The 27,218-nt window shown below is 52.6% G+C and overlaps 11 protein-coding genes across 11 annotated transcripts; 9 read left to right on the top strand and 2 right to left on the bottom strand.

Annotated features, from left to right (window-relative positions):
• Positions 1–957: 957 nt before the first annotated feature.
• On the top strand, positions 958–1,980 carry fma-AT (acetyltransferase fmaC; the record flags this gene model as incomplete). Its single annotated transcript, XM_056980703.1, has 3 exons — positions 958–1,459; positions 1,513–1,669; positions 1,725–1,980. The coding sequence occupies 3 exons, from the start codon at positions 958–960 to the stop codon at positions 1,978–1,980; spliced, it is 915 nt and encodes a 304-aa protein (XP_056830912.1).
• Positions 1,981–2,488: 508 nt separating this feature from the next.
• N7510_008777 (uncharacterized protein) lies at positions 2,489–3,011 on the top strand (the record flags this gene model as incomplete). The annotated part of the gene is made up of 2 exons (XM_056980702.1): positions 2,489–2,778; positions 2,891–3,011. 2 exons carry the CDS (start codon positions 2,489–2,491, stop codon positions 3,009–3,011), a joined length of 411 nt encoding a protein of 136 aa, XP_056830911.1.
• A 305-nt stretch (positions 3,012–3,316) lies between these two features.
• On the bottom strand, positions 3,317–5,279 carry N7510_008776 (WD40 repeat domain-containing protein; the record flags this gene model as incomplete). Its single annotated transcript, XM_056980701.1, has 4 exons — positions 3,317–4,720; positions 4,773–4,973; positions 5,028–5,143; positions 5,192–5,279. The coding sequence occupies 4 exons, from the start codon at positions 5,277–5,279 to the stop codon at positions 3,317–3,319; spliced, it is 1,809 nt and encodes a 602-aa protein (XP_056830910.1).
• A 328-nt stretch (positions 5,280–5,607) lies between these two features.
• N7510_008775 (putative diacylglycerol O-acyltransferase (DgaT)) lies at positions 5,608–7,232 on the top strand (the record flags this gene model as incomplete). Its single annotated transcript, XM_056980700.1, has 4 exons — positions 5,608–5,833; positions 5,880–5,920; positions 5,969–6,965; positions 7,027–7,232. 4 exons carry the CDS (start codon positions 5,608–5,610, stop codon positions 7,230–7,232), a joined length of 1,470 nt encoding a protein of 489 aa, XP_056830909.1.
• Positions 7,233–7,608: 376 nt separating this feature from the next.
• N7510_008774 (MAPEG family protein) lies at positions 7,609–8,164 on the top strand (the record flags this gene model as incomplete). Its single annotated transcript, XM_056980699.1, has 3 exons — positions 7,609–7,640; positions 7,692–7,827; positions 7,883–8,164. The coding sequence occupies 3 exons, from the start codon at positions 7,609–7,611 to the stop codon at positions 8,162–8,164; spliced, it is 450 nt and encodes a 149-aa protein (XP_056830908.1).
• A 173-nt stretch (positions 8,165–8,337) lies between these two features.
• pyrG (orotidine-5'-phosphate decarboxylase pyrG) lies at positions 8,338–9,421 on the top strand (the record flags this gene model as incomplete). Its single annotated transcript, XM_056980698.1, has 3 exons — positions 8,338–8,494; positions 8,564–9,225; positions 9,266–9,421. The coding sequence occupies 3 exons, from the start codon at positions 8,338–8,340 to the stop codon at positions 9,419–9,421; spliced, it is 975 nt and encodes a 324-aa protein (XP_056830907.1).
• Positions 9,422–9,625: 204 nt separating this feature from the next.
• Positions 9,626–11,569, top strand: N7510_008772 (allantoate permease family MFS transporter; the record flags this gene model as incomplete). The annotated part of the gene is made up of 7 exons (XM_056980697.1): positions 9,626–9,857; positions 9,925–10,020; positions 10,077–10,282; positions 10,339–10,758; positions 10,812–11,229; positions 11,284–11,464; positions 11,518–11,569. The coding sequence occupies 7 exons, from the start codon at positions 9,626–9,628 to the stop codon at positions 11,567–11,569; spliced, it is 1,605 nt and encodes a 534-aa protein (XP_056830906.1).
• A 419-nt stretch (positions 11,570–11,988) lies between these two features.
• N7510_008771 (uncharacterized protein) lies at positions 11,989–13,122 on the top strand (the record flags this gene model as incomplete). Its single annotated transcript, XM_056980696.1, has 1 exon — positions 11,989–13,122. One exon carries the CDS (start codon positions 11,989–11,991, stop codon positions 13,120–13,122), a length of 1,134 nt encoding a protein of 377 aa, XP_056830905.1.
• Positions 13,123–13,874: 752 nt separating this feature from the next.
• On the bottom strand, positions 13,875–14,641 carry N7510_008770 (snoRNA-binding rRNA-processing protein IMP3; the record flags this gene model as incomplete). Its single annotated transcript, XM_056980695.1, has 3 exons — positions 13,875–14,048; positions 14,132–14,492; positions 14,610–14,641. 3 exons carry the CDS (start codon positions 14,639–14,641, stop codon positions 13,875–13,877), a joined length of 567 nt encoding a protein of 188 aa, XP_056830904.1.
• Positions 14,642–15,057: 416 nt separating this feature from the next.
• On the top strand, positions 15,058–16,397 carry N7510_008769 (uncharacterized protein; the record flags this gene model as incomplete). The annotated part of the gene is made up of 2 exons (XM_056980694.1): positions 15,058–15,227; positions 15,299–16,397. The coding sequence occupies 2 exons, from the start codon at positions 15,058–15,060 to the stop codon at positions 16,395–16,397; spliced, it is 1,269 nt and encodes a 422-aa protein (XP_056830903.1).
• A 2,415-nt stretch (positions 16,398–18,812) lies between these two features.
• On the top strand, positions 18,813–26,971 carry N7510_008768 (type I polyketide synthase; the record flags this gene model as incomplete). Its single annotated transcript, XM_056980693.1, has 6 exons — positions 18,813–19,043; positions 19,095–19,508; positions 19,569–20,913; positions 20,966–22,110; positions 22,160–26,038; positions 26,105–26,971. The coding sequence occupies 6 exons, from the start codon at positions 18,813–18,815 to the stop codon at positions 26,969–26,971; spliced, it is 7,881 nt and encodes a 2,626-aa protein (XP_056830902.1).
• Positions 26,972–27,218: the final 247 nt, after the last annotated feature.

The raw sequence follows: 27,218 nt of genomic DNA, 5'->3' as shown, positions 1-27,218 counted from the left end.
TGTTGGTTGGAGATTCTACCTTTTATTTATCATTGTACCACTTGTAGGTGTCCCGTTCTTGTGGTTTGGCTGTCCTGAGACGAAGGGAATGACTCTGGAGGAGATTGGCGCTCTTTTTGGTGATACGGTTGCCACGGATGTTATGGGTCCCGGCGATGGGAAGCGAGATGACTCTCAGAGTCGATGATCTGAGCACAAGAATGGAAATGGTTGAGCTTTCACCGCATTTAGCTCTATAAAGCCTCCCAATGAATAGAAGTTGACGAATTCAATTTACCAATTCCTCATTGTTTTTCGATCAGCTCAGAGCGGAATTATGGGGTTCAAAAGATACCTATAGCTCCCGGGGGGGACGCAAGTCCTCCATCCACATTCAAAGGAGCACTAGTGAAAAAACTCCCATTTCTCGCACTCACATATCTGACAGAGCCTGGCCATTTGACAGGCATATTGCACTTCCGCCTAGGTGCCATCAAGGTCTTCTGGTTGTAGCATTTCGACATCACAGTTTCTTTGGCTGAAATGTTGGGGCCGACCAATAGACCCGCTCATAAGTTCTTCTTGCATCTGTAAGCACCGCCTTTAGCCATAGATGCGAAGAGAAGCTGCTTCTTTTTTTTTTTGGCTTACTCTGATTGACCACCAAAAACGTCTCCACTTTCGCGTGGAAAAGGATGTCCATATCTGACCTTCGTGTCCTAGGCATGAAACTAATACATGGATCATATTCTTTGAAAAAGCAATATGACAATGATGTCAATCAAATTTGAATATCTCCTAAAAGAGTAAGTTGGGATCCTACGTCATTGGTCTTCGAGTAAGATTTGGAGCACCCGCGAACATTATTCTCCCATGGTTTACGGAGCACTTATTAATCGGCCAGCATGCTTTCTCTCAAGACGACTTTCAAGTTGACTTCATCAATTGTCTATTTTAAGCCTCTTCTCATTGGTCAACATGTCTAGCGAGAACATCTCCTTCCAAACCTCTGATGATGTGAGCCTCCGAGGTTGGTTTTACAAACCCAAGGAAGCCAAATCTCCGTTGCCATGCTTGGTTATGGCACATGGATTTTCAGCTCTTAAAGAAATGGATCTGAATACTTTTGCTGAGTATTTTGTTGCTCACTTGAATCTGGCCTGTCTGGTATACGACAACCGCGGTTTCGGTGAAAGCGACACCAAAGCTGGGCAACCCCGACAGGAAATCCTCCCTGCACAACAGACGAGTGACTACTCTGACGCTATCACGTATGCCCAGTCTCGGTCGGATGTCAACGAGAACAGAATTGGTATCTGGGGTAGTTCTTACAGCGGTGGCCACGTCCTTTGGGTCGGTGCTGTCGATCGACGAGTCAAGGTGGTTCTTAGCCAGGCTGCCATGGTGGATGGCTGGCGCAACTTTCACCGCTTAATCCGCCCGGATTTTGTCGGCGGCGTGAATGAGCTATTTCAGAAAGGTAAATGGCATATCTCCGTGATGTACAGTGGCTCATGAATCAACAATTGCCAGATCGCCTGGCTCGCGCGGCGGGAGAAGCGGCCGCCACCATTCCAGTTGTCGACGCTGATCCTCTCAAGTTTTCGGCACTCCCAACCCCTGACAGCTACGAGTTTTTCAACGGATGGGCCAAGAAAATCACGTGGGAGAATAGGGTGACGGTGAAATCGTACGTCCCATTACGTTTGGATCTGCCGTTTCTTGGAGCTGATATCCATTCACAGTATTGAGGCTTTACGCGAGTACAGCCCATCCGCTCATATCAGCCATATCTCTCCTACTCCCCTCTTAATGACGGTCGCTCGGAATGACGTGATCACGCCTACCGATCTGGCCCTGGAGGCGTATTCGTGTGCGTTAGAGCCTAAGAAACTTCACGTCTTGCCTGGTGGTCACTATGACGCGTATTCCGGGCCGAACTTTGACCAGAATGTCAGCTTACAGGCGCAGTTCTTGCAAGAGCACCTATGCGGCGATTAGAGTGCGGCAACTCCTCCATTGGCTCTTCAGAGTCTCAATCTATTTGACTTTTATATACGTATTTGATCTATACTCGTCTCGTAAATTTTCCATTTGGGTGTCATCAGAGAATACTGGATGGATTAGTACGGGAACGACAGCAAGATGCGCAGAAAGAACATCCTTATGTTTCTCCTCCTTCCGTGCTATTTTATCGCTGGCAAGGCTTTGACTCTGTGCCAGGTTGGCGATAAGAACGAAAAAGAGAAAGAGGAAGCTCTGACAGGCAGCAAAGATACCTCGTGATCTACACGGCTGCTGTCGGATCAGGCTTAGTAAAACTACATTGAGCAAACAATGCAAACAGCAGCACAGCTCTTACCTGCGCAGCTCCAACACAGAGCTCAACAACAACAATAACATACTTTTACACTTGTCCATCCATACCCACGCTCGAACCATGATCTAGCCCCCCTCAGCTGCCCGAGACGTCCTCGGCAGCACCAACAAGTAACAACAACATCCAGACATGGCCGACAACCGCGTCCCAATCAACTACCAAACCCCCAACTTCCCCTCGCTCTACTATCCACTCCCCGGCCATTTCAAGCACGCACACTACCTCTACTACACGACCGACATCTGGCGCTTTACGCTCTACTGGACGCTGATCTTTTACGCCGCAACGCATCTCACCGTCGCCGCATACGCGGTGCTGGTGCATTGTCGCAATTGGAACATTATCTGGATCGTCCCCCTCGTTTATAGTATCGTTGCCGGCGTGGAGGGATTGTTAGCGGGGAGTATTGTGGGGCTTATGTGAGTATTCCATTTCGTTTTGGTTTCTTTTTCTTCTACTCCAAGGGCAAAGGAGATACCGTACAAGACGATACTGGAAGATGGATGTGCTGATCCGAAATTGATGGACTAGTATTGGTGCCGTTTATGAAGCGGGAAACTTTAGAATGTCGACTTGGTTGCCCATGATTTGGGGCGGTGTCAACGTTTTGGTTCTCATATTGACCAGCTTCCCGATGCAAGGCGGTCTTTGAGGGGGACACTTTCGCTCTAGGTCGGATTTGGGTTGACCATCTCCTCCGCCTACGCTGATGATTGTACGGAATGCCTTCTACACACGGAACGGACAAACAGAAGCAGTGCGCCCTGCTTGCTCAACCCAAATAATTATGACCCTGAGCTACACTTTACTCAGAAACGAAGGCGATCAAAAATGGACAGTCGCATTCACGAGTATAATGGTTATGAAACATTCAAACGCCTTCCTATTATACATTCGGATATCGCTGAGCCGAACAGCCATTCCCATGTTGTGTCCGTACGCCTATTTTGCAGAAACTTATCTTCTGTTGCCGTCTGGTGTCCCGCTTCCATGCAATCCAGGTAGCCCAGCACCAAATGCGCCCGGAGGTCCAGGCATTTGCGGCATCGGGAAGCCCTGCGCAAGCAGCTGTTTCTGCAGCTGTGCCATGTCGACATTCATAGGCGGAGCACCCGGTGGTGGTGGACCTCCCATCCCCGGCATCATTGGGAATCCCGGTATTCCCTGTGGCGGAGTATTGCTATGCAACTGTGGGGGTTGCTGGGCAGACAGCAGAGCAGCCAAGCGACCTGGATCCATGCCCGGGATGGCACCAGGCATGCCTGGCAGTTGGGGTGGCGGTGGAGGCTGCGCAGCGCCAATACCTGGCAAAAGTCCCGGTACATCCGGCTGAGGAGCGCTTTGGATACCCGGCAGAGAAGGTGCGCCGGGTCGTCGCTGGTCGACCAGGCTGTCTGCTTCGTCCTGCATTTCTTGTTCCTCTTCCTCGCGCATCTGTTTCCGGCCAAAGCCGCGACTCCAGGTCCCCTGGGCCTCGGCGGCCTCTTCGCCAATGTGGAACCGGTCTTTCAGGTAGCTTGTCTCTCCGGGACGGGCGCGAGACCAGAATCGAGTAAAGTTGTCTTTTGATCCGGACGCCAGGATATGGCCCAGTGGGTGCCAGTCTAATGACCAGATCGTGGCGGCGTGCGCGTATTGGACGCGATGCGCTGGGTAGATCACCTGCGCTGGGGTGTTGGCGGGGTCTGGGCTGTCGTACGGAGCTACCGTCGGCATCTGGCCGCTGGGCAGATTCGGTTCATCCAGTAGATAATGGTGCAAAGATCCGTCCTCGCTGCCGGTGGAAATTAAGTTGCTGTGAATCGGATGCCACGTCAATGACGAGAGTGGTTTCTCATGCCCGCGTAGAATGCAAATATCCCGCATCATGCGTAAATCAAAGACCCTTGCCGTCTGATCTCGCGACGATGTCGCAAGCAGGTTACTATTCACCCGAGAGAAGCGCGTGGTATTGACGATATTCTTGTGGCTGTGGAGGGTCGTCAGGCACCGCGTCGTGCGCGGATCCCAGAATTTGACCTGGTGGTCCTTCGACCCAGACACCAACAGACCCTTTGTCGGATGCCAATCGCAGGACTTGACGTCCCAGTTGTGTCCAGACAGCACGGCGTCGCAGGTTCGAGAGGTGAAATCGAAGATCTTGAGTGTCGTGTCGTCTGACGCAGACAGGAACTTGGTATCGCCGGGCGACCACGCCAGGTCCCGAACGGCATCGTGGTGCGCATCATCAATCGTCTCGACGTTGTTAAAATTCGGCCGCCAGTATTTGATATCGCCTCTTTGGCCGCCAGAAATCAGCCAGTCCTGGCTATGAGAGAATGCGATCGAGGTGACACCGGCTTGGATTTGATCGTAGTGTGCCTACCAGATATTAGTACATCGCAATATAAGAAGAGAATGGGGCAAATCGTACATCCATGACCGTCTCAAAGTTGAAGGCCGTTCCGTTCCAGAGCATGAACTCGCCCGTATGTCCACCCGTCAACAAGCGTCTCCCTTCGGGCGTCCATCGCACCACGGTAATGGGTTTCTTCGACTTTCCAATCGACTGATGTAGGTGTCGTACGGGGATGCTATCGGCTGGGGAATGGACTCGGGCCATGGGAGGGAGCATCTAGGAAAAATCAATCCAACTGGTTGTGACCGTCAAGGCTCCGTGCACACCTACATCCACTGTGAAACTCGCGCTCGGTCGCTCAGTCTCCATGCGGTGGCCTCCTCTGTACCGCGGGCGCCGCGTGCGCATCCATTGCACCATCGACGAGCCGTAATCCGTGACGAGTCCTGGCTGTTGTTAGTCGAGCGCGCGCTGGGAATCGCAACCTAACATACGTGGCCGCCGAGGTCCCACCGGACCGCTGTCGTAGTTCTTCGTGAACCGGCCCCCGGCCTGGTCCCCATGGTCGTCGTAGTAGGCCATACCTGTGTGTGGTATGTGTGTGCACCGGGGAGACTGCGAGTAGGTTGCGAGGGGAGCACGGAAGTCTGCTAGCAGGGCACGTGCTGATTCCGCCTTATCTTTGTTGTTGCGCTATGATGCTCGTTCCCCCGCCGATGTCGAGCCCTGGTCTATTATTCTCCTTGTGTCTCGCAGGGTTCTTCTTCTTCTTCCTCATACCATGCGAGGGCATTCTGCATTCTTGCCAGTCACCTGAGTCGCTCGTGATTCTCTGCGGGCTTTCTGTGGATAACTACGACCGGACCTCTACTCAGCTTAGCTCGGCTCAGCTCCCCAAGACACGGGAAGTATGGCGCAGACCGAATCGACGGAGACGGCGTCGTCTCAATCGACACATGCAGCAGCCGATACGACTGTAAACGCTGCGCCGAACTCATCGCGGTCCCAGCCCCGGCGCAGCAAATATCGACATGTGGCTGCCTATCACTCGCAGCTGAGACACTCCAGTCTCAGTCGCGAGGCGAATGTGACGCCCAGTTTTCTGGGGTTTAGGAACCTTATGGTGCTGGTCCTCGGTATGAGGTCGGATCATGTGATATAGACATTTGCTGATGCGAATAGTGGCGATGAATCTGCGATTGATCATTGAGAATTTCATGAAGGTATGTGCTTGCAACCACAAATCCAAGGTACGCTGACAGCCAGCACAGTACGGGGTTCTAATCTGCATCAAATGCCACGACTATCGCCGACAAGACCTGGTCTTGGGCTCGATTCTCTTCGCATTGGTGCCGTGCCATTTATTCGTGGCCTATCTGATCGAGTCGGCCGCCGCAGGAGCAGCCAAAAAGACCATTGGCTTGCAGAAAAAGACCGCCGAAGAAAAGGAATACGACCAAGAGGTGTTCCAATCCACCTGGCCCTACACGGCCTTCCTGCATACATTAAATGCCACCCTGTGTCTGGCCGTCACCAGCTTCGTGGTCTATTTCTACATCCACCACCCAGGCATCGGGACCATTTGCGAACTGCACGCCATCATTGTCTGGCTGAAGAACTGCTCCTATGCCTTCACCAATCGGGATCTGCGTCTCGCGCTGCTCAATCCATCCGCGGACCCGGGTTTGCCGGATATTTACTCGTCGTGTCCATACCCACGAAACATTACCATTAGCAACCTGAGCTACTTCTGGCTCGCGCCGACACTGGTCTATCAGCCCGTCTACCCGCGCACCTCATCCATCCGCTGGTCCTTTGTCGCGAAGCGCCTGGCAGAATGCGTAGGTCTCTCGGTATTCATCTGGCTCCTGTCGGCGCAATACGCGGCCCCCGTCCTGCGCAACTCGATCGAAAAGATCGCCGTTATGGACATCGCCTCCATTCTGGAGCGTGTGATGAAGCTGTCCACGATTTCGCTGGTCATTTGGCTCGCCGGGTTTTTTGCCCTGTTCCAGGCCCTCCTCAACGCCCTGGCTGAGGTCATGCGGTTTGGAGACCGCGAGTTTTACACGGATTGGTGGAACAGTTCTAGCCTGGGTATGTATTGGCGGTCGTGGAATCGACCGGTATACCTCTTCATGAAGCGACATGTCTATTCGCCGCTCGTCGGCCGGGGCTGGAGTCCGCTGGCGGCGAGCGGGATGGTGTTTGCACTGTCGGCCATTCTGCACGAGATGCTGGTGGGCATCCCCACACATAATTTCATTGGTATATATTCCCTTTCTTTTCTTTTGATTTACTATGCAGCTACTGATGTCCGTCCATTCAGGAGTCGCATTTGCGGGGATGATGTTCCAGCTACCCCTGATCGCCCTCACCGCGCCTCTGGAGAAAATGCGCGATCCGTTGGGCAAGACGATCGGGAACTGTATTTTCTGGGTGAGTTTCTGTCTTGTGGGCCAGCCGCTCGGGGCGCTGTTGTACTTTTTCGCGTGGCAGGCAAAGTACGGCAGCGTGAGCAAGATGCGGCCGTGATGTTTGGAGAGATCTATGGGCGATTGCATACACGTTGTAGCATTTTGATCGGATCATTGGTTAGTTATTTCAATCATGTCTGACACATGTTGACTGGCATAATCACAATCGCATTATTGTTGACAGAAGCGAAAATATATTTCCTACGACAGTTTTCAAAAAAAAAAAAAAAACAGTTCAGGCCACCTCAGTAACAATCATCACGATGGCATCTCATGGACACCCATCGAAAAAAATCCCCCGACTCGGATAGATTGAAGCCCCGAGCCACTGTTCGGCAGAGCCAGGGCCCGGCTCCCCGGCTCCCGCTGCAACTTAAAAGCATCTCCACATCCCCTTTCAGGTCCAGTCTGTCCAAGTCCTCACTACAGTCACAATGGTCTCCTTCACGATCCCCAGCAACTACGGGTGCGCTCATTGCTTCTATATCTCTAGCTCTTCCTAACTAACTCCCCCTAGCGCCGTCATCGCGGTCGCCCTCGGCGCCATTCCCGTCCTCGGCTTCATCCACGGCGGAATCACCACCAGCTTCCGCAAGAAGGCCAAAGTGCCCTACCCGCACTGCTACGCCACCGTTGACCAGTGCAAGGAGAATGTCAGTATCTCTCTCTCTCTCCTTTTTATGTCACTAACGATGAATGTCCGTCCAGGCCTCAGCCGAGCAGTTCAACTGCGCTCAGCGCGCCCACTCCAACTTCCTCGAGAACGCCCCGCAGACTATGCTCTTTACCCTCGTCGCTGGCCTGAAGTACCCTGAGTATGCGACGGCCATTGGCGCTGCGTGGGTGGTGCTGCGCTCGCTGTTCCTGTATGGCTACGTCTACTCGGGCAAGCCGCAGGGTAAGGGACGCATGATGGGTGGAATGTTTTGGTTGGCGCAAGGTGCGCTGTGGGGATTGAGTGTCTTTGGTGTTGGCCGGGATTTGCTGTAATACTATCACCTTGTTATTGTCGTTGTCAAGTAATTGAATTGAATACTTGACTGTATTTACTCCGACGGAGAGTGGATCTGGATGCGTAAATGTAAAGCGGTGAAGTGGTGCAGGGGAAAAAAAAGGTTCCCGCCATCGCTCATGAGTCCTCGTTTGCTTCACCTCATTTCAACATGTCCTCCAAGTCGCACTTGACGTACGGCGCTCGCGCCCGTACACATCCCAACCCACTGGCTCGCCGACTCTTCGAGGTCGCCGAAGCCAAGCAGAGCAATGTGACGGTGTCCGCCGACGTGACCACCACCCAGGAACTGCTCGACCTCGCCGACCGTACGAACATCCATTCTTCTCGGCCAGCTCTCCCTTCGCAGTGGCTAACAGCAATGCTATAACATCCAGGCCTCGGCCCCTACATCGCCGTGATAAAAACCCACATCGACATCCTCTCCGACTTCAGCAGCGACACAATCACCGGCCTCCAAGCCCTCGCGGCGAAACACAACTTCCTGATCTTCGAAGACCGCAAATTCATCGACATCGGCAACACCGTCCAAAAGCAGTACCACGGCGGCACACTCCGTATCTCCGAATGGGCACACATCATTAACTGCGCCATCCTCCCCGGCGAAGGCATCGTGCAGGCCCTCGCGCAAACCGCCCAGGCCCCGGACTTTCCGCACGGCCCGGAGCGCGGCCTCCTCATCCTGGCTGAGATGACTTCGAAGGGATCGCTCGCGACGGGCGCGTACACGGCTGCCTCGGTGGACTACGCGCGCAAATACCCGGCGTTTGTGCTGGGATTTGTTTCGACTCGGTCGCTGGGTGAGGCTGAGGGTACTACTGTTGCGCCATCGGAGGAGGAGGACTTTGTTGTCTTCACGACCGGGGTTAATCTCTCGTCCAAGGGCGATAAGCTCGGCCAGCAGTATCAGACACCACAGTCGGCTGTTGGGCGCGGTGCTGACTTTATCATTGCCGGGAGGGGTATCTATGCTGCGCCGGATCCTGTTGATGCGGCGAGGCAGTATCAGCAGCAGGGCTGGGCGGCGTATCTGGCGCGTGTTCAATAATGACCTATATATACACTACGACAAACTTTAGAAAGCATACCATAGCTATAACGATGCCGCCGTCGGATGGTGGCTCATCCGCTTTACTCCCTATCTCGTCATCTTGCCGACCCCAGCCCGTGTTGGCGCCGATCATCCTAGCTTCTCCTCACTCTCCCCTCATGCGATGTCCAATCAGACGGCCTAGACTGCGCGTTGAGTTGTTATCACCGACCCACTGGCCGACGGGCACAATGAGCTCTCAGATAACGCCACATGAAGTTACGACCGGCCGGCAGAGGGGAGGGGAGGAGGATATGTACTATGCCCCCTTCCCCTGTCAACTTCTTCGCATACCAACTTTCCCCTTCCACTCTTCTAGCCTATACCTAAACCACTAAACACCAGCTCAATGCCCGACGAAGACAAAGCAGCGGGCTATTCCTCCGCCGTGGACGTGGAGAAAACCACCAAGCGTCTGGAGAAGCACTCACATGATGCCGACGAGGCGCTCAAGGCTTTCGAGGGCATCCAGGGGGAAGCGCTCGAGCTGGACGAGGCGACGAATCGGCGACTGTTGAGGACGATCGATTGGCATATTATGCCAATCATGTGTGTGATCTACGGGATGAATTATCTGGATAGTATGTTATACATGAAGATCTGGCTGTGAAAGAAGGTCCGTTCTGACTGGGTCTTCTCTTCTGTTAGAGACTACACTCTCCTATGCGAGTGTGATGGGGATCAAAACGGACTTGGATCTGGTGGGAGATCAGTACCAATGGCTGGGGAGTTTGTTCTACTTTGGTATCTCGTCTTACTATTTCATGGCAATGCAAATAGTCGCTCACGATGTATATTAGGGTATCTCGCCTGGGAGTATCCGACCAGCCGCCTCCTCCAGCGCCTCCCACTGGGCAAATACTCCGCAGCCTGCATCCTGATCTGGGGGTTGATTCTAAGCTGCTTCGCCGCCGTGCAAAGCTACGCGGGCGCCATCGCCATCCGCTTCTTCCTCGGCGTGTTCGAAGCGGCCGTGACGCCGGGTTTTGCGCTGTTGACTTCGCAGGTCCGTGCAAGCAACGCACCCCTAGCCATAATAGCCAAGTCACTAACCAGATGCAGTGGTACACCAAACGAGAACAAGGCAGCCGGGTCAACATCTGGTTCAGCTTCAACGGCTTCGGACAGATACTCGGCGGGCTCGTGGCATACGGGATCGCCGTCGGCACCGAGAAGCACGGCGCCGCGATCGAGTCCTGGAAGATCGTGTACCTGGTCATGGGGTTGTTGACCATCGTGCTGGGTCTGGTGTTTCTATGGGTTATCCCGGATAACCAGCTGAATGCGCGGTGGCTGAGCAAAGAAGACCGCGTGCTGGCGGTGGCAAGGGTGCGCATTAACCAGCAAGGTATCGGCAATAAGCATTTCAAGATGTATCAGATGAAGGAGGCCCTCCTGGATCCCATGTCATGGGCTTTCTTTCTCTATGCCCTGTTGGCGGATATTCCGAATGGGGGGATCAGTAATTTCTTTAGCCAGCTGGTGAGTTTGTGTGTGATTTTCTCCCATCCGACCACTGATCTGATTCCCCTCAGATCACCAGCTTTGGATATACCGAAGAGCAGAGCCTGCTATACGGCACGCCCGGCGGCGCGGTCGAGGTGATTTCGCTGCTCCTGAACGGGTACATCGGGCACATCACCGGGCAGCGGATCCTCGCCAGTCTCGGCGGGCTGGTCGCGTCCATCGTGGGGATGGTTCTGATCGTCGCGCTCCCGCTCTCGAACAAAGTCGGGCGTCTGATCGGGTACTACATGACGCAGGCGAGCCCGACGCCGTTCGTGGCGCTGCTGTCCCTGATCTCGTCGAATGTGGCTGGGTATACGAAGAAGACGACCGTGGCGGCAATGTATCTGATCGGATACTGTGCGGGGAATATCATCGGTGAGTCCAAGTGTCTCCGCCTATCCTTGTCGGTGGGAGCAGGAGGTCGTGTTGGGTCAACTAGCTCGGGTTAGTTAGCAGGTACTCGCATGTCGTGACTAACTCTCTCAACCAACTAACTAGGACCCCAAACCTTCCGCCCCACGGATGCCCCGCGCTACGTCCCCGCCGAGATCACGATTATCGTCTGCTGGGGCGTGTGTCTGTTTCTATTGGTCGGCGTGTGGTTCTGGTATAGGCGGGAGAATCGACGCAAGGCAGAGACTCGGGCCCAGCCAGGCTATGTGCGCTTGGAGAATCAGGAGTCAGTATTTATTTATTTTGTTGTTGCCATGATCACCGCTGACAGTCGTCTAGATGGCTCGATTTGACGGACCGGGAGAACCCCGAGTTTGAATACTCGCTGTAGTGGTTAGTGACAGACTGAGTTAGGGCTAGTCGCTAGGTCCATACCGAACTAGGCACATACACGGAGTAAATCCCTGCTGATGATTGCCAATGACGGAGGGCCCCGCCGGCACACTGACAACCGTAAGAATAGAACCCCCACTATTATCTACATCCATTCCCCTTGAGGCAACGATGGACCCCTGCAGGTTTTGACGCCCGAAGGAAAAAAATCCAGGGCCCACCAGCTAGTATCGTCTCAGGCACGGCGTCTAGCGGTGTAAAACCCCTCGTTTCATCGTGTGCTTTTATTGTTGTTCTTTGCTTCCTCAACTTCTATTCCTTCGTTTTGATTTTCTGCTACTCTCAATCCCCGAGGGAAGCACAGCCCGCCACCATGGTCTATGCCTAATCTGATCGTGGATCGACAATACATTCACCATGTCCATCACATGCACCCTGCACATGGACGCAGAAACCTTGTTGACTTCCCTGCAACCAAAGTCAACTACAACAACCGCTGCTGCCATCGCCGTGTCCGAGCTCACGCCATGCTCCCCCACGGACTGCTCCTCCCCCAAGATGATGAAAAGGGTTGATCCACCACCACACCTGGAATCACCGCCGACCTCAGCAAACCACTCGCGCCCAGGCTCCCGGAGCACCGTCCGCTCTCGCCCAACAAGCCGGCGCAGCTCGCTGCATTCTGCACGGCGGACGGTCCCAACTGCTGCCATCGTCCCCGTTGCGAGTGTCTCGCGCACCACGCCGCAGGAACGCCGCGAGTCGTTGCTTGCGCTGCACCGCGAGTCGGTTAGGCTGTTCCAGGACCAGGAGACGAATCCGTGGTCCTTGGAGGATGTGGTCCGACGGCCCTCGTCATCGAGGAGGGTCTCGTCGAGTTACAGACACAGGCCTGAGCCGCGGACGTCGTCAGATGCGGGCTCAGGCTCGGCGCCGCCCTCGCCTATTGCTTCGTCCTACTCCAGCCGTGCAACAGACCAGCAGCACGGCTATCATCGCCGCTCTGGGAGCTCTGCCGCGCCTTCTCGTCCCTCGCGAGAGAGATCATATTCATATACTCTCCCGGGTCCGGCACAAGACCATGCACACGGACAAGAACCATTCCACAGCCCGTCCGCCTCATCAGTCCATGTCCCCGCCACAGTGATGGAATGGACATCGCCCACGACCCGCCGGCGCGAATATGAGAAGATCGACCGCGCCAGCCGCGGCGTGCGCGGGCTGTGGCGCCGTGTTGCACCGCGCTGGTTCCGACCCGATGATTCGCGTACTCCCTTCTTCGAGGAGGGGCGGTCGAGTCGGAATCGCGAGGGTAGCGTGCGCAGGTTTCGCATGGATTTGCCTGATGATCATGACTATGAGCGGACTGGCTCGACGGCGAGGCACGAGGATGACGAGGAGGATTGTGGGCTTGACGAGGAGCATGGCTCCCATAATGATAAACCGCATGTGCGGATAGTGGATTGTCGAGCCCGGAATCTTTCATCCCATGCGAATGCGAACGAGGGTCGTCGACGGTGGACTCCTCTGCGCTCGCGGACCGCGCCTTGAATTGGTTGTCCTTTTCCCATACGCTCTCTTTTCTTTGCTGTTTTGCTATACGCAGCACCGGTGCTGTGTAAGCACCTTGCCCTATCCTTATGATGATACCATGATTTTTGACCAGAATGCCTGCATGATCATTGCCCCATCCCATTATCATTGCTGTTTTCGTTGCATCCATTACCTACATCCATTGCAGATACCCTTGCATCGCATCGCATTACATCATATCATACCCCCAACGTGGTTTGCCTGTTCCTTGTGTGGCGCAACTTTTACTGATGACATGTTTTTGTTTTTCTGTTTCCTTCCCTCTCTTTTGTTGTTAACATTGCCGAATCAGCGCCAATACCAACAGCAAGACCGAGATCAAGATTGAGATACCCTTCTGATTACTACCGTAAGATGTACATACATTCTGCGAATTGTCAGATACCGGCCTCTGATATACAGATGAGGCCGTTTATGTTTATGTTTATGTTTGTCGCCACTGTGGTGTTCTCATTGGATGAGATTATAGACCTGGGTAGGACATATAGTAACCTAGAGAAGACCGAAAGCAAGAGCCACCGATTTGGTATTGTAAGAGCATACGAAAGAACATTATATATTCAAAGTAAACAAGCAGCAGAGTACACAACTCAAACCCAAAATCGAAACGCCATTTCCCATCCCTGGTGGTACAAGGATCTATGCTCGGGGTATATATCTCATAAAACCACTTCTGCTTCAACACTCTGCTGTATATGGATGTATGTGTATCACAGTAAATCAAAGTCATCCAGCTTCTCGCGATACCGCATGATGTTCCGCTTGATCTTGCTCGAATCCACCCAGGTGACGAAGTCCTCCATGTTACGGGTGACCAGGAAGGCCGGGTCGGTGACAACTTCTGTCCCAACCCGGACGTGGCCCTGTTCGATGAATGTGGTTGCCTTTTGAATTATGTTAGTACTTTCGTGCACATTGATATCTCCCATCTTTAGACAAAGGGGGGAGGGGGGAAGGGAAATCTCACAGCCTTAATTGTCTCAACCATCCCACTCCTCACCATCAGCACCGCCAATCTCCGTCGACAAAACGCAGACACTGTAACCTCCCGCTCCACCTTCGAAAGACCCGCCCCCTGCTCGCGTGATTGTTTCAGAATCCCCATCCGCCACAGCTTCTCCAGCAGTTCGGACTCGATCTTCTTGCGGGTGGCGTCGCCGTCGGGATCGAGCGCGGAGAGCTTGTGTGCGAGTTGGCGGAGTGAGCCGCAGAGCGCATTGTATTTCTTGTAGTCCATGGGGTCTTGCAGCATGTATCGCTGCCGAATGTGGTGTTCGCGATGCGAGCCATCAGATTTGTAGGTGTGGAAATCTACTTTCCGGAGGAGTCTGCCGTTCTGTTAGGATTTGAAGATTCTCGTGCGGAGGCTTTGGTTTGAGGTGAGAGATTGTGGGGAGTGGGAGGACTGGAGAGGAACATCAAAGGAGTGAGGGGAAAGCACATACTTCTGCTCATGGTGCTTGAGTTGGCGAACCATTTTGGCGGTTGTTTTGCGTCACTGGGACTTGAGAGCGAGGTGGTTGTCTGTCTAGAAGTTTTGCGATAAAAAATGAGGCGGTGATATTCTGCCACTTCTACAAACCACGTGACCACCGGGCCAATATTCTTCCTGCGGCCACCTAATGTGCTCGATCCCGAGCGTATTTACTTCGAGAACTGTCAGGATTGTCCTTCATTGCCGCCAGCAATTTCCCTTCAAAGTCATCGGACATACCCAGGTTGTCCACCCATCACCCCATGACTGTCGCTTAATCCTCAGTCGCACAAACTCGCTCCTGCAGCAAGCTCCGACACCCAAGGCCTCTCGGAGGTCATATCTGGGCTGAAGCTTCTAACCCTCCCAATTAAATATACTCCGAATTCTATGAGTCGCGCCGGCAGCTCTTACACGCAATGCAGTGGTACCGGTTTCTTTTCGCGCTAGCGGTGGTGTTGTTTTCGGTGGTTGTGCTCGCCGCGGAGGACTACTACAAGATCCTGGGGCTGGACAAGTCTGCGTCGGAGAGGGATATCAAGCGAGCGTACCGTACGCTCAGCAAGAAATATCACCCTGATAAGAATCCGTGAGTTGCTCACCACCCACTCGATGATCACATCTTCATCCTAACATGTGCTTTCTTTTGCTTTGCTACAGCGGAGATGACTCGGCACGCGACAAGTTCGTCGAAATCGCGGACGCATACGACGTGCTCTCAACCTCGTCGTTACGGAAAGTCTACGACCAATACGGCCACGCGGGCGTCGAGCAGCAACGGAAAGGCGGTGCCGCGGGCGGGCAGCCGCATGATCCCTTTGATCTATTCTCGCGCTTTTTTGGAGGAGGTGGTCATTTTGGACATGCGCCGGGACAGCGTCGGGGCCCGGATATGGAGATGCGAGCGACACTGCCTCTCCGTGACTTCTACAAGGGGAATGAGATTCGATTCATAATCGAGAAACAGCAGATCTGTGATACGTGCGAGGGCACCGGGTCCAAAGACCACCAGGTGGAGACGTGTGATCTGTGCAGTGGACGCGGTGTGGTGATTAAGAAGCACATGCTCGCGCCGGGCATGTTCCAGCAGGTACAAATGCAATGCGACAGGTGTGGCGGACAAGGCAAAAAGATCAAGAACCCCTGTCCCGTATGCCATGGCAGCCGAGTTGTGAGAAACGAAGTGGAGATGGCTGCGGACATCGAGCCCGGAATGGACAAGGGCCAGCGGCTGGTATTTGAGAACGAGGCAGACGAGAGCCCGGATTGGGTTGCCGGCGACCTGATTCTGGTTCTGGACGAGAAGGAACCACAGCTGGGATCGTCGGACGAAGAACGCACAGACGGCACGTTCTTCCGCCGCAAGGGCAAGGATCTGTTCTGGAAGGAGACGCTGTCTCTGCGAGAGGCGTGGATGGGCGAGTGGTCGCGCAATCTGACACATCTGGATGGGCATGTGGTTCGCCTTGGACGCAAGCGCGGCGAGGTTGTGCAGCCGCTATCTGTTGAGACGATTGATGGTGAGGGAATGCCGCATTACTCGGAAGGTCATTTGCAAGACCTGGAGGCAGAAGACGATTCCCCTGGCAAGCTTTACGTGGAGTACACGGTTGTGTTGCCTGATGAGATGGAGAGCGGCATGGAGAAGGAATTCTTTGCCCTGTGGGAGAAATGGCGCAAGAAGATCGGTGTCGATCTGGCCAAGGATAGCGGCCGGCCGGTGCCTCCGCCGGCGGAGGAGGGCAAGGACGAGCTGTGAGGAGATATTGAATTCATCTTTGTACATTGTAGCCGTTGTTCTCTTTTTCGCTGCATGCTCTCGAATTGGCTGGGCTAGATTAGATTTTGGTCTTTTTGCTTCTCGCTTTGGGGGGCCTGTCAGAACATGAGCGTATATAATACAATAGAACTGATGTCTGGTTCTGCTACACTACACATCTTGAGTCGAAGTATCATTATTTTCAACTGATGTCATCAAGATGATTTTTCCCTTCCAGTCAGTGCTTGGATATATCTACGTGTCCCAGAACAAGACATTATGACTGCATCCTGAACACGAGCCCATGACGATAACTCGCCCTCTTGACAAATCATTGCAGTTTCACTTCGCTTCGACGCACTGCTGACATCAAAAGGCAAAAATTTGGAATGTTTTAGCTTCAACAACGGTTAGGCCGTTAGGACCGCAAAGTTTGTTGACCACCGGGCAGTTGCCATCAGAAAACGGCTTGAACTTAAACGGAAAGTTAGTGGCTGGTTAATTAGAAATAAAATAAACCCAATTATCAACGTTTGTTGTTCTCGGTAAATAATCCTTAGTCTGCAGCGGGAGGGTCCCAGAGAAAACCTCGTCAATAACAACACCATTCAAGAGCCAGGAACAAATCCGGAAGGCCAGATGTCTTTCGAATATATCATAGGCAGACTGTTTAACTTAAGATTCCGCTTCTCTTCTCCTCACAAAAAACCACTGTTATGTAGGCCATTTCGTGCCCCCAGCAAGCAACCCCCGCCCTGGCACGAGCCCGGAGAACCCACATTTCTTCGCTAGCAGGCTTGCATTAGGGCAAGATGCAGGCGAACTGCGAACTCACTTCGATCCCCACATCTCTGGGACACCGTTTGTCCGGTGCCCTTAGCTCACAGCGGATGACTCGGCAATTCCAAATCGAACACGATACGGGCGATACTGTATGGTGAGACTCGAGGCTGAAGCCTGCGCAATGACGCCTCGACCCAGCAAGCGATCTGCAGTTCTCCCGAACAGCACGAGGGGGCGCTACCCACGAGGCAGGATCCTCCGCGTCGGGAGCTCAGACCCCATCCTGTCCGCCACATGTTCGCATGCACAAGAATAATCCCCATTTTTCGAGCTGCAAAGGTAAAACCTGGAAAAGACTTCCGGGACCCGGAGCTGGCCAATGCACGATGCCCACGTTATTGATGACCCCCCAGGGTGCAGGAAGGCGAGGAGCCCTGACCTCTGGAAGTATCCGATTATGCACCCCGTTGCCTGAACTGTGAGACCCGACCTAGTGGTCAAGTCTAGATCCTATCGGAAAGGCACCGAAGGCAATGCTCATGACAAAAAAACCAAGAAAGTATTGACAGTTTCCACATTGGTAAGCTTGCATGGGTGGCAAGGTCCAACGGCCGGCCGTTGCCTTTCATGACAGCTGCGATGTGGATCCTACATGAATCATGTTCCGTCGAACGGACCATTCGGACGTCAACAGACGGTGTAGACAAGATAGATATGCTGGTCTGAGAGAAAACGGAATAGTGTAGTACCATTCGTCAATTGCCACACTGTCTCTAGCTAGGATGTACCATACGGGAAGGATTACAGCGGCGTTCTCAGTGCACGTCGGGGATCATCAGGGCCGATCTTCTGCAGGATGATCGAATTCCCATTGCCCGGATGGTTTGCGTGCAATCATGGATGGCACAAGGCAACTTGGGCCCAACACCTGCAGTATTGCAGCCAGGCCGAGATGGGCCGCCGTTGGCGCTGACACCGATCGACAGACTAAACCACATGAGCATCTTGTCATGGCATCCCGCAGGACGGTCTCGGGGATATTGTGGCCATTTTATTTTTTGTTTTGTTTCCAGCGCTCCGGGTCAATGGGGCGCCCAGGTTTGCAATGGCATTGTTGGAAAAAGGACGCCTGTACTTGGCACTATTGTGCGACTGGGGCTTTGTCTGTGCGACGGAGAACGGATCCACCGGTTCCCCTTGTTGACCGAACAAAATTACAAGAACGCGAGATTGGAGAAGTGAAAAGCTTTGACCGCTACAGACTCCACGCGAACCAATCCATTCTGTCTAGACACGGGAATCCACTGACGGCTAGATGAAGATCAATGCATATGAGAGAAAAAAAAGAAAAGAGAAAAAGGAAGCGTGGATCCCGGGCCCAGACGCAGCCATGAACCTCGGGAGTTGAGCGCCTCCGGATACTCTTGTTTTAGCGCGTTCGCAACTCCCCTCTTCGCACCTAAGCTTCATATCACGTTAGCCTTGCTCGGGTCCCGATTAGAAATATGGTTCCTTCGCATGTTTCTGTCGTGGGGCCGTTACTTGCTAGTTTTTGAGCCGCTGGGCAACTTTCTCTTCTGGTGAGCGTGAGACGTGAGACACGCACGGAAGAGACGAACACGCGAGGAGAAGATGCGTCCCTTATCTCTGGACAATGGCGTCACTGGCTATGGAGACATGACCGCTGATACCCAGGAGCCCATTGCTATCGTGGGTCTTGCCACGCGGTTTCCCCAGGATGCGACGACGACGGAGAATTTGTGGGAGCTGCTGTTGCAAGCACGGACTTCATGGACCCCTATTCCGCGCGAACGTTTTAACGCGGATGCGTTCTATCACCCTGATCCAGAGCATGGCGGGACTGTAAGTATTTTCAGAAAATTATTCAGGGCATTGCTGACCATCAGTATCCAGTTCCATGTTCAAGGAGGACATTTTCTTGCCGAAGACCCGGCATATTTCGATGCGTCCTTCTTCAACATCACCAAGAATGAACTCCTGACCCTTGATCCACAGCAGCGGCTCGTGTTGGAAAATGTCTACCATGCTTTGGAGAATGCCGGTATCCCATTAACCAATGCTGTTGGCTCGAACACGTCCGTGTTCGTAAGCGGATTCAATCATGACCATCTCGGAATCCTCAACACTGATCCCGAGACGACCTTGAAGTACAAACCAACGGGTGCAACTAATGCCATCCTTTCAAACAGGGTCAGCTGGTTCTTTGACTTTAAGGGGCCTAGTATGACCATCGACACTGCCTGTTCCAGCAGTTTGGTAGCCCTTCACCTTGCTGTGCAGAGTTTACGGGCTCGAGAGACTCACATGGTAAGCTTCGAAACGTTGTTTTACATCTGAAGAAAAGGGTTGCTAACAGTTCCATACCAGGCTGTTGTCAGCGGAGTGAGCATCTTGGAGAATCCTGTAGAAACCATTGGTATGAGCCACCATGGTTTGCTCGGATCCCACGGTCGATCATTTAGTTTCGATTCCCGCGCCGAGGGATACGCCCGAGGAGAGGGTGTGGGCACCATCGTGTTGAAACCCTTGCAGAGCGCTGTGAGAGACGGCGATACCATTCGAGCTGTGATTCGCGGCACCGGTGTCAACCAGGATGGCCGGACCCCTGGTATCACGGTTCCCAGTGCCGATGCCCAAGAGAGACTAATCCGAGAGGTTTATTGGAAAGCCGGGTTGGATATTGAGCGGACGCGGTTTGTAGAAGCTCATGGCACCGGCACCAGCACTGGCGACCCTATTGAAGCCGGAGCTCTAGCACGAGCATTTAAATGCCGACGTGATACTCCGCTCTACGTTGGAGCCATCAAATCCACAATTGGACATTTGGAAGGTGGTTCTGGGGTCGCCAGCATTATCAAGTCTATTCTCATCTTGGAATCTGGTATTATTCCGCCAAACTTCGACATGCAGGAAATTAATCCCAAAATCCCTTCGACAGAGTGGGATATTACATTCCCCACGGAAAGTATATCGTGGCCATCATCCGGCTTACGGAGGGTATCGGTGAATTCATTCGGAATTGGAGGTACCAATGCACACTGTATTCTCGATGATGCCTATCACTATCTTCACGAACGACAGATCCCGGCGATCCATCGCACCAACCCTCATGTCCCTACAAAAGATAACATCAAAGGCCAGCTGCTGGCCATATCCGGCCTCGGGAACACACGGGAAGCCATCACCGATCCTGCTGACGAGAGTGACCACTCAGGAAATGGGTTCGTCTTTGTCGACACTCCTACAAGCGACGGGTTCTGCGCCTCTCCGGTCCTTCGCTCCATGAGAACGTACACAAATCTCGCTGATGTGCCGCGGGTCTTCCTCGTCACGGCATTCGACGAAACGGGCGTGAAGAGGACTGCAACAGAGTATGCTCATTATCTCAATGGCAGGATAGCGCAATCTGGAAGCCATGGCGATCTTCTTGACGATCTATCCTTCACTATGTCGAAGAAGCGCACTCAATTTTCTTGGAGGAGCTTCGTTATGGCCTCCACGATCAAGGAACTTGCGTGGAATCTTTCGGAATGCAACTTCACCAAGCCTGTCCGAACTGCCAAGACACCGGAAATCAGCTTTGTCTTCACTGGCCAGGGCGCTCAATACCAGGCCATGGGAAGAGAGCTCATGGTATATCCAGTCTTTCAGAAGTCTTTAGAGGAGGCCTCGGAATACATTCGTCGACTGGGCAGTCCTTGGACACTGATTGGTAAATTGAACTCCTTTCAACGTGTGCGTTCTATTTACTAACACAGGTATAGACGAGCTCTTGGCCGAAGGAAAATCTTCGCGAGTTAGCCTACCCGAGGTCGCCCAACCCCTGTGCACGGCGTTGCAAATTGCCCTTGTCGATCTCTTGACCAGCTGGGGAATCTTTCCCACACGTGTGATTGGGCACTCATCTGGTGAGATCGCCGCTACCTATTGCGCTGGCAAAATGTCGCGGGAAGCAGCGTGGAAAGTCGCATACTATCGCGGATACGTTTCGTCCAAACAACTAGCAGCCAACGGAGCGATGATGGCCGTGGGTCTAAGCGCATCACAGCTCCAGCCATATCTGGACTCTGTTCACGATGATTGCATCGGAGAACTTATCATCTCCTGCTACAATAGCCCAAAGAACAACACCGTCTCTGGGGATGAAGCCATGGTGGATAATCTGAAAAAGCTATTGGATGCAGATGGAGTCTTCGCGCGGAAACTGAATGTTACGAACGCTTATCATTCTGCCCATATGGAGGCCATAGCAGACGAATACTTGCGGCTGATAGGAACACTTCCGCACGGGAAACGATTGGCAGTGCCACATGTTGTACACATGTTTTCAACTGTCTCTGGCCAAGAGATCCACGATGAACATCTGTCTGCTCAATACTGGGTTGACAATATGGTTTCTCCCGTCCAGTTCACTAGTGGTTTGGCAGCACTGTGTTCTAAATACAAGTCCACTGGTGATGACAACGTCGATGTTTTGCATCATATAGTGGAAATAGGCCCGCATGCGACATTACAAAGCGCCATCAAAGAGACTATTGCATCCAGAAACCAACAGTTTCAATTCAAGTACCTCCCTGTCCTCAAGCGCAACGACCACAGCTTGAATGTTCTGCTCAGCACACTTGGGTTCTTGGTTGCAAGTGGATATCTGCTCGACTTGCACGCTATCAACCTGTCTTCGAGACCCACAGGCAGCAGACGGGCTAGACTTCTCGTGGATCTGCCACCGTACAGCTTCAAACATACAGAGAAAGTCATATATGAAAGCCGCCTAAGCAAAAATATTCGGTCTCGGAAATTCCCCCGTCATGATTTGTTCGGTGCCCCCGTGGCGGATTGGAATGCCCACGCCCCCAGATGGAGGCAGTTTGTCCGCTTAAACGAAAATCCTTGGCTCAAGGACCATATGGTATGTTGATTTATCCAAAGTTCGTCGTCTATCTCCTCACGGTATATAGGTTACTGGCAGCTACGTATACCCTGGAGTCGGCTATCTCATCATGGCGATTGAGGCGTCGAGACAACTGGCCAACGAGAAAAAACCCACTGGATTTCGGCTTCGATGTGTTTCTATGAAGAGAGCCTTGATTATTCCTGACACCAAGGATGGGATCGAAGTCTCTTTATCCATGACACCTACTGAAGGATCATCCGAATCAAAAATATGGCATCGCTTCCAAATCAGCTCCTACAATGCTTCGAGTGACGAGTGGACAGAACATTGTACTGGCAATATCAAAGTTGACTTTCAGTTATCCCCTGATCCGGTTGACAATGGCCGCGAAGACGAAGAGGAACGTCTTGCCTGGAAATCCGATCTCAAGAGAGCGGAAGAGACATGTTCACGGGTCATGAACTTTCAAACAATATACAGCAACCTTCAAACGTCTGGACTCGCCTTTGGTCCACTGTTCCAGAATCTCGGAGACGTCCGATCCAGTGGACAGAAGCAAGGCGCGGCCATTGGGTCAGTCACCGTTCCAGATATTGCGCCGTCGATGCCAAAGCGGTACATGCATCCTCACCTCATCCACCCGACCACCATGGACAGCATGATCCATATGATCATTGCGGCGGTACTGGATTTCTCGGGAAAGCCGAATCTTGAAATGATTAGGTTACCTACTTTCATTCGCGACGTTTGGGTATCAGCAGAACTTACTTCTGCGCCGTCCCATAAGTACACGGGGCATGCATCGGTCTCCGTGGCAGCATGTGACAAATTCGAGGGTCAAATTCGGATTCTGGATGAGGCCTCACACGAGCCTTGCATCCGCATGGATGGAATCGAGCTGACACCTCTGGGGCCGGGACTTGTGGAGAATAACAAACGTCAATTGTGCAGCTCCATAAAATGGAGTTCAGATGTACATTTCCTCAATTCTCAGACTGCTTGCAGTTTGACAATCCCCAATGAGATTGACAGTGAGAAGGCTCGTGATTCTGTCAAAATGTTTCAACTGGCTACGATGTTGTACACGACCGACGCCCTGGACGAGCTCGGTGATCTTGACATGATGAAGCTCGACTTGCATCTGCGCAAATTCTACGAATGGATGCTCCATATGCGTGACCAGCTTGTTTCCAACGCGATCATCCATCTCCCATACAGAGAGTTCCAGGAGGTGGCGAGCAATAAAGCTCTCAAACAAGCCATTTGGGATAAAGTTGAATTTGGCAGTGCGGAGGGCGCCCTCACTACCCGAATGGGCCGCAATATTGTTCGTGTGATGCAGCAGGAAGTTGAACCCCTTGATCTCATGTTTGGACAAGATTCCATGATGGAGGAAGTTTACAAAGAGAGTCTTCGCCTCTATAACCTGCCGAAGCATCTACATTCTTATCTGTCCTTGCTCCGTCATCAACATTCGGCATTAAAAGTACTCGAGGTCGGCAGTGGAACGGGCAGTTTTACGGCAGAGGTTCTCGACGTTCTGTCCCCAGATCCCAAAACCAACACCGGGAGCATTGCCAGCTATAAATTCACAGACATTTCCTCCAGGTTCTTTGAGAAAGCCAAGCAACGGTTTCAGCCGTGGGGAGATATCATATCATTCCAATCCCTCAACATCGAAAGAAACCCGGTCGATCAGGGATTCCAACCGGGCACCTACGACTTGATCTTCGCGGGCAATGTCATCCACGCCACAGCCAGCCTGCACACGACGTTGCGCAACTTGCGATTGCTGCTCCGTCCCGGCGGCAAATTGATCATGCAAGAGGGAACGCGGCAAGACTTCCTTTGGTATCCACTCATTTTCGGCCAGTTGCCTGGCTGGTGGCTGGCTAATGAACCTATCCGGCAATGGTGTCCATATATTCCTGGATCGGAATGGGACACGATCCTAAAGGAGTCCGGGTTCTCAGGCGTTGACATTGAATATCCCAGCTCGACGGAGGAAGACTTGTCGTGGCAGAGTATTTTGGTTGCGTCTGCTATTGCCCCGGTCAAGGAAAAGTTACCACAGAACGTTTTCATTCTTACTTCCGGCGCATCAAGGATTACAAAAGTTGCCACGGCCCTTCAAGAGCGTTTGACAACGGAGTGTTCCAATGTGCTGGTTGTGGGGCTTTCAGATCTCGGCGAACTCAACTCTTCGAATGCTCTCTGCATATCTTTGATCGACCTAGAACAGCCTCTTCTCGCGGAAATCGAGGAGAAAGAGTTTATAGCACTGAGAAAAATGTTGACTGAGTGCCACGGTCTGCTATGGGTCACCCCAGAGGCGCGCAGCGAGCCTTTCTCCAGCATGAGTTTAGGTCTCCTTCGGACCGTTCGCTGGGAACGAGATACGGATGGCTGGAACTGTGTGACTCTGACCGTTAGCGAGTCCGAGAACATATCTTCACAAAATCTTGTCGTCAACATGCACAACATCCTAGAGAAGCAATTCGTGGAGCAGCCCGAAAATGAGCGCCATGCAGAGTACCTCCTGCAGAACGACATCATTCATGTCGGTCGTCTGTGCGAATGGGATAATGCAGATGACTTTTTGGCTGCACAGTCATCAAATGCTGCCCCCAAGATTCAGAGTCTTGCGGATATTGACCGTCCGGTTGAATTGAATACCTCTTCTGCAACCGGTCAACTTCACTGGGTGTCCGACTCTCGACATGGAACCCCACTAAACGATACAGAAGTTGAAATCAATGTTCATGCTGTTGGTCTTCCGTCAAGTTGTGCGGGTGGCAGTCTTTTGAACGAGGCTGCCGGAGTCATAACGAAAACAGGGTCGGCCGTGGATGGCCTGGCTCCTGGAGATCATGTTGTTTACTTGACAGCGAATGATCGAGCTGGCTGTATCCACACTGTGGACCGAGTCTCTCAGGATCTAGCTATCAAAATTCCCGAGACAATTCCCTTCGATATTGCTGCTAGTTTGCCTTCCATATACACTACCGCAATGTACGGACTCGGCGAGGTAGCGAGGCTTTGCGAAGAGGATACAATCCTCATCCATAGTGGCGCCTCCCCCGTCGGCCAAGCAGCCATCCAATATGCCAAGCTCGTCAAAGCAGAGATCTACACTACTGTGTCAACAGCAGAAGAGCGCGTGCTCCTGGTCTCGGAGTGCGGCATACCCGAAGACCACGTCTTCTCAAACAGGGACCTCAGCTTCGCAAAGGGAGTCATGCGGTGCTCGCAAGGTACAGGTGTCGATGTCATTTTCAATACTCTCTCCGGCGAAGCTCTTCAGGAGTCATTGACATGTATCGCTCCCTTCGGGCGCTTTGTCGAAGCTTCCAATAAAGATCTCTATTCCAATGCATCGATTGAACTTGCGTCTTTACTTCGCAATGTGACTCTGACCGCCATCGACATGACCCTTCTCGTCCAGCGTCGACCAAAGATTCTCTCTCGTTTGCTGCAAGAGACAGTGAATTTATATGCCGAAGGAAAAATCAGCCAGATTAGAGGTGTGAAGATTCTAAACTTTACCCAGATCAAGGAAGGGCTGCAAGCTGCGCAGAACGAAAAGGTCGTCTTTGCTCCTAGTCCATCTGATCTCATCCCAGTCGTGCCTGAACCGATAACACCCTACCGGTTCGAATCAGACGCTTCTTATGTCCTAGCCGGCGGCCTGGGTGGTCTAGGACGAAGTCTGGCACGATGGATGGTTTCGCGTGGCGCTAAGAACTTGATCTTGCTGTCTCGCAGTGGCCGTGCCACGAAGCCTGTGGAGAAACTGGTTGCAGAGCTGAAGAATAGCGGGTGCAACTCTCATATATTCAGATGCGATGTCGCGGATGAAGGGCGGCTGAGGGACGTTTTCACGGAATGCTCGAAGTCTTTGCCACCTATTAGGGGATGTATCCAATGCTCGATGGTACTGCGGGTATGTTTTGTTGCTATTCCCACTAAATAAAAAAAAGGAAAGACAGAGAACTAAACAGCGCAATAGGACGGCGCATTCGCCCGAATGTCTTTCGAAGACTGGCAAGCCGCCATAGCCCCTAAGGTTCAGGGCTCATGGAACCTGCATGAGGCATTGCCCTGTGACATGGCCTTCTTCGTCATGCTATCTTCTGTAGCAGGGGTCTTCGGCAACAGGGGGCAATCCAATTACGCCGCCGGCAACACCTTCCAAGACGCGTTAGCCGCCTACCGCACCGCGAAAGGCATGCAAGCATCAAGCATCAATCTAGGCAGTGTCTCAAATGTGGGGTGGGTAGCCGAGAACCGTGGCTCGATGCGCACGCACACGGCACCGCTATTCGAGGTCCTGCGCGAAGACGAAGTCCACGCAGCGATAGAGTATCTGATTGACCCGCGGCTCAAAAAATATACCACCCAGAACGATCTCCCGGAGTCGCAACTCGTCCTGGGTCTTCCGAGCGCAGAAATGTGTTCTCAGAATGGCATCCCCCCGCCTACATTTTTAGAGTATTCGCTCTTTACACATTTCAAGGCTACGTTTGTTGCGAAACATAGCGAGAGGCATGAACAGAAGACCGTTAGCACTGCTGCACTTTTGACAGCGGCAGTCAACTTTGAGGACGCGGTGGTTGTGGTCTCGGACGGTATTGTCGAGAGACTCTCGTCACTACTGGCCATTCCAGCGTCTGAGTTCGATGCACAGCGATTCGGCTTCGGGGGTATTGACTCATTGGTCGCGATGGAGTTTCGCTCATGGATTGTTAAGGAGTTGAAGGCGGAGGTGTCGTTGTTGGATATTATGGGGGCACAGAATATCAGGGCGCTGAGTGAGAAGGTTGTGGGGAGTCGGTTTGGGGAGAGGATTGACGGCGGCGGTGGTGGAAGTGGGTGATGGATGAGTGGCCGTGGTGCGATGATATGATGCCGATTATGATCACGATGGTATGAGTATGATGTTCACGAAGTTTTCTTTGTCTTGTATTGTTTATTTGGAGCGATGTTTATTCCTCGGCATTGGCGGCTGCTCTCGCTATATATAGTTCTGGATGTTTTTTTTTTTTGGAACTTGTTAATGTTGTTACATAATTTGATTCGTAGTCATTACAATCCGCATGTGCGTAGTGACTATTAGCCTATCT

This window comes from Penicillium lagena, assembly GCF_028827675.1.
Source record: "Penicillium lagena strain IBT 129212 chromosome Unknown utg000006l_segment0_segment0, whole genome shotgun sequence".
NCBI classification, from domain to species: Eukaryota; Fungi; Ascomycota; class Eurotiomycetes; order Eurotiales; family Aspergillaceae; genus Penicillium; species Penicillium lagena.
This window is presented reverse-complemented; position numbering and strand designations above follow the sequence as displayed.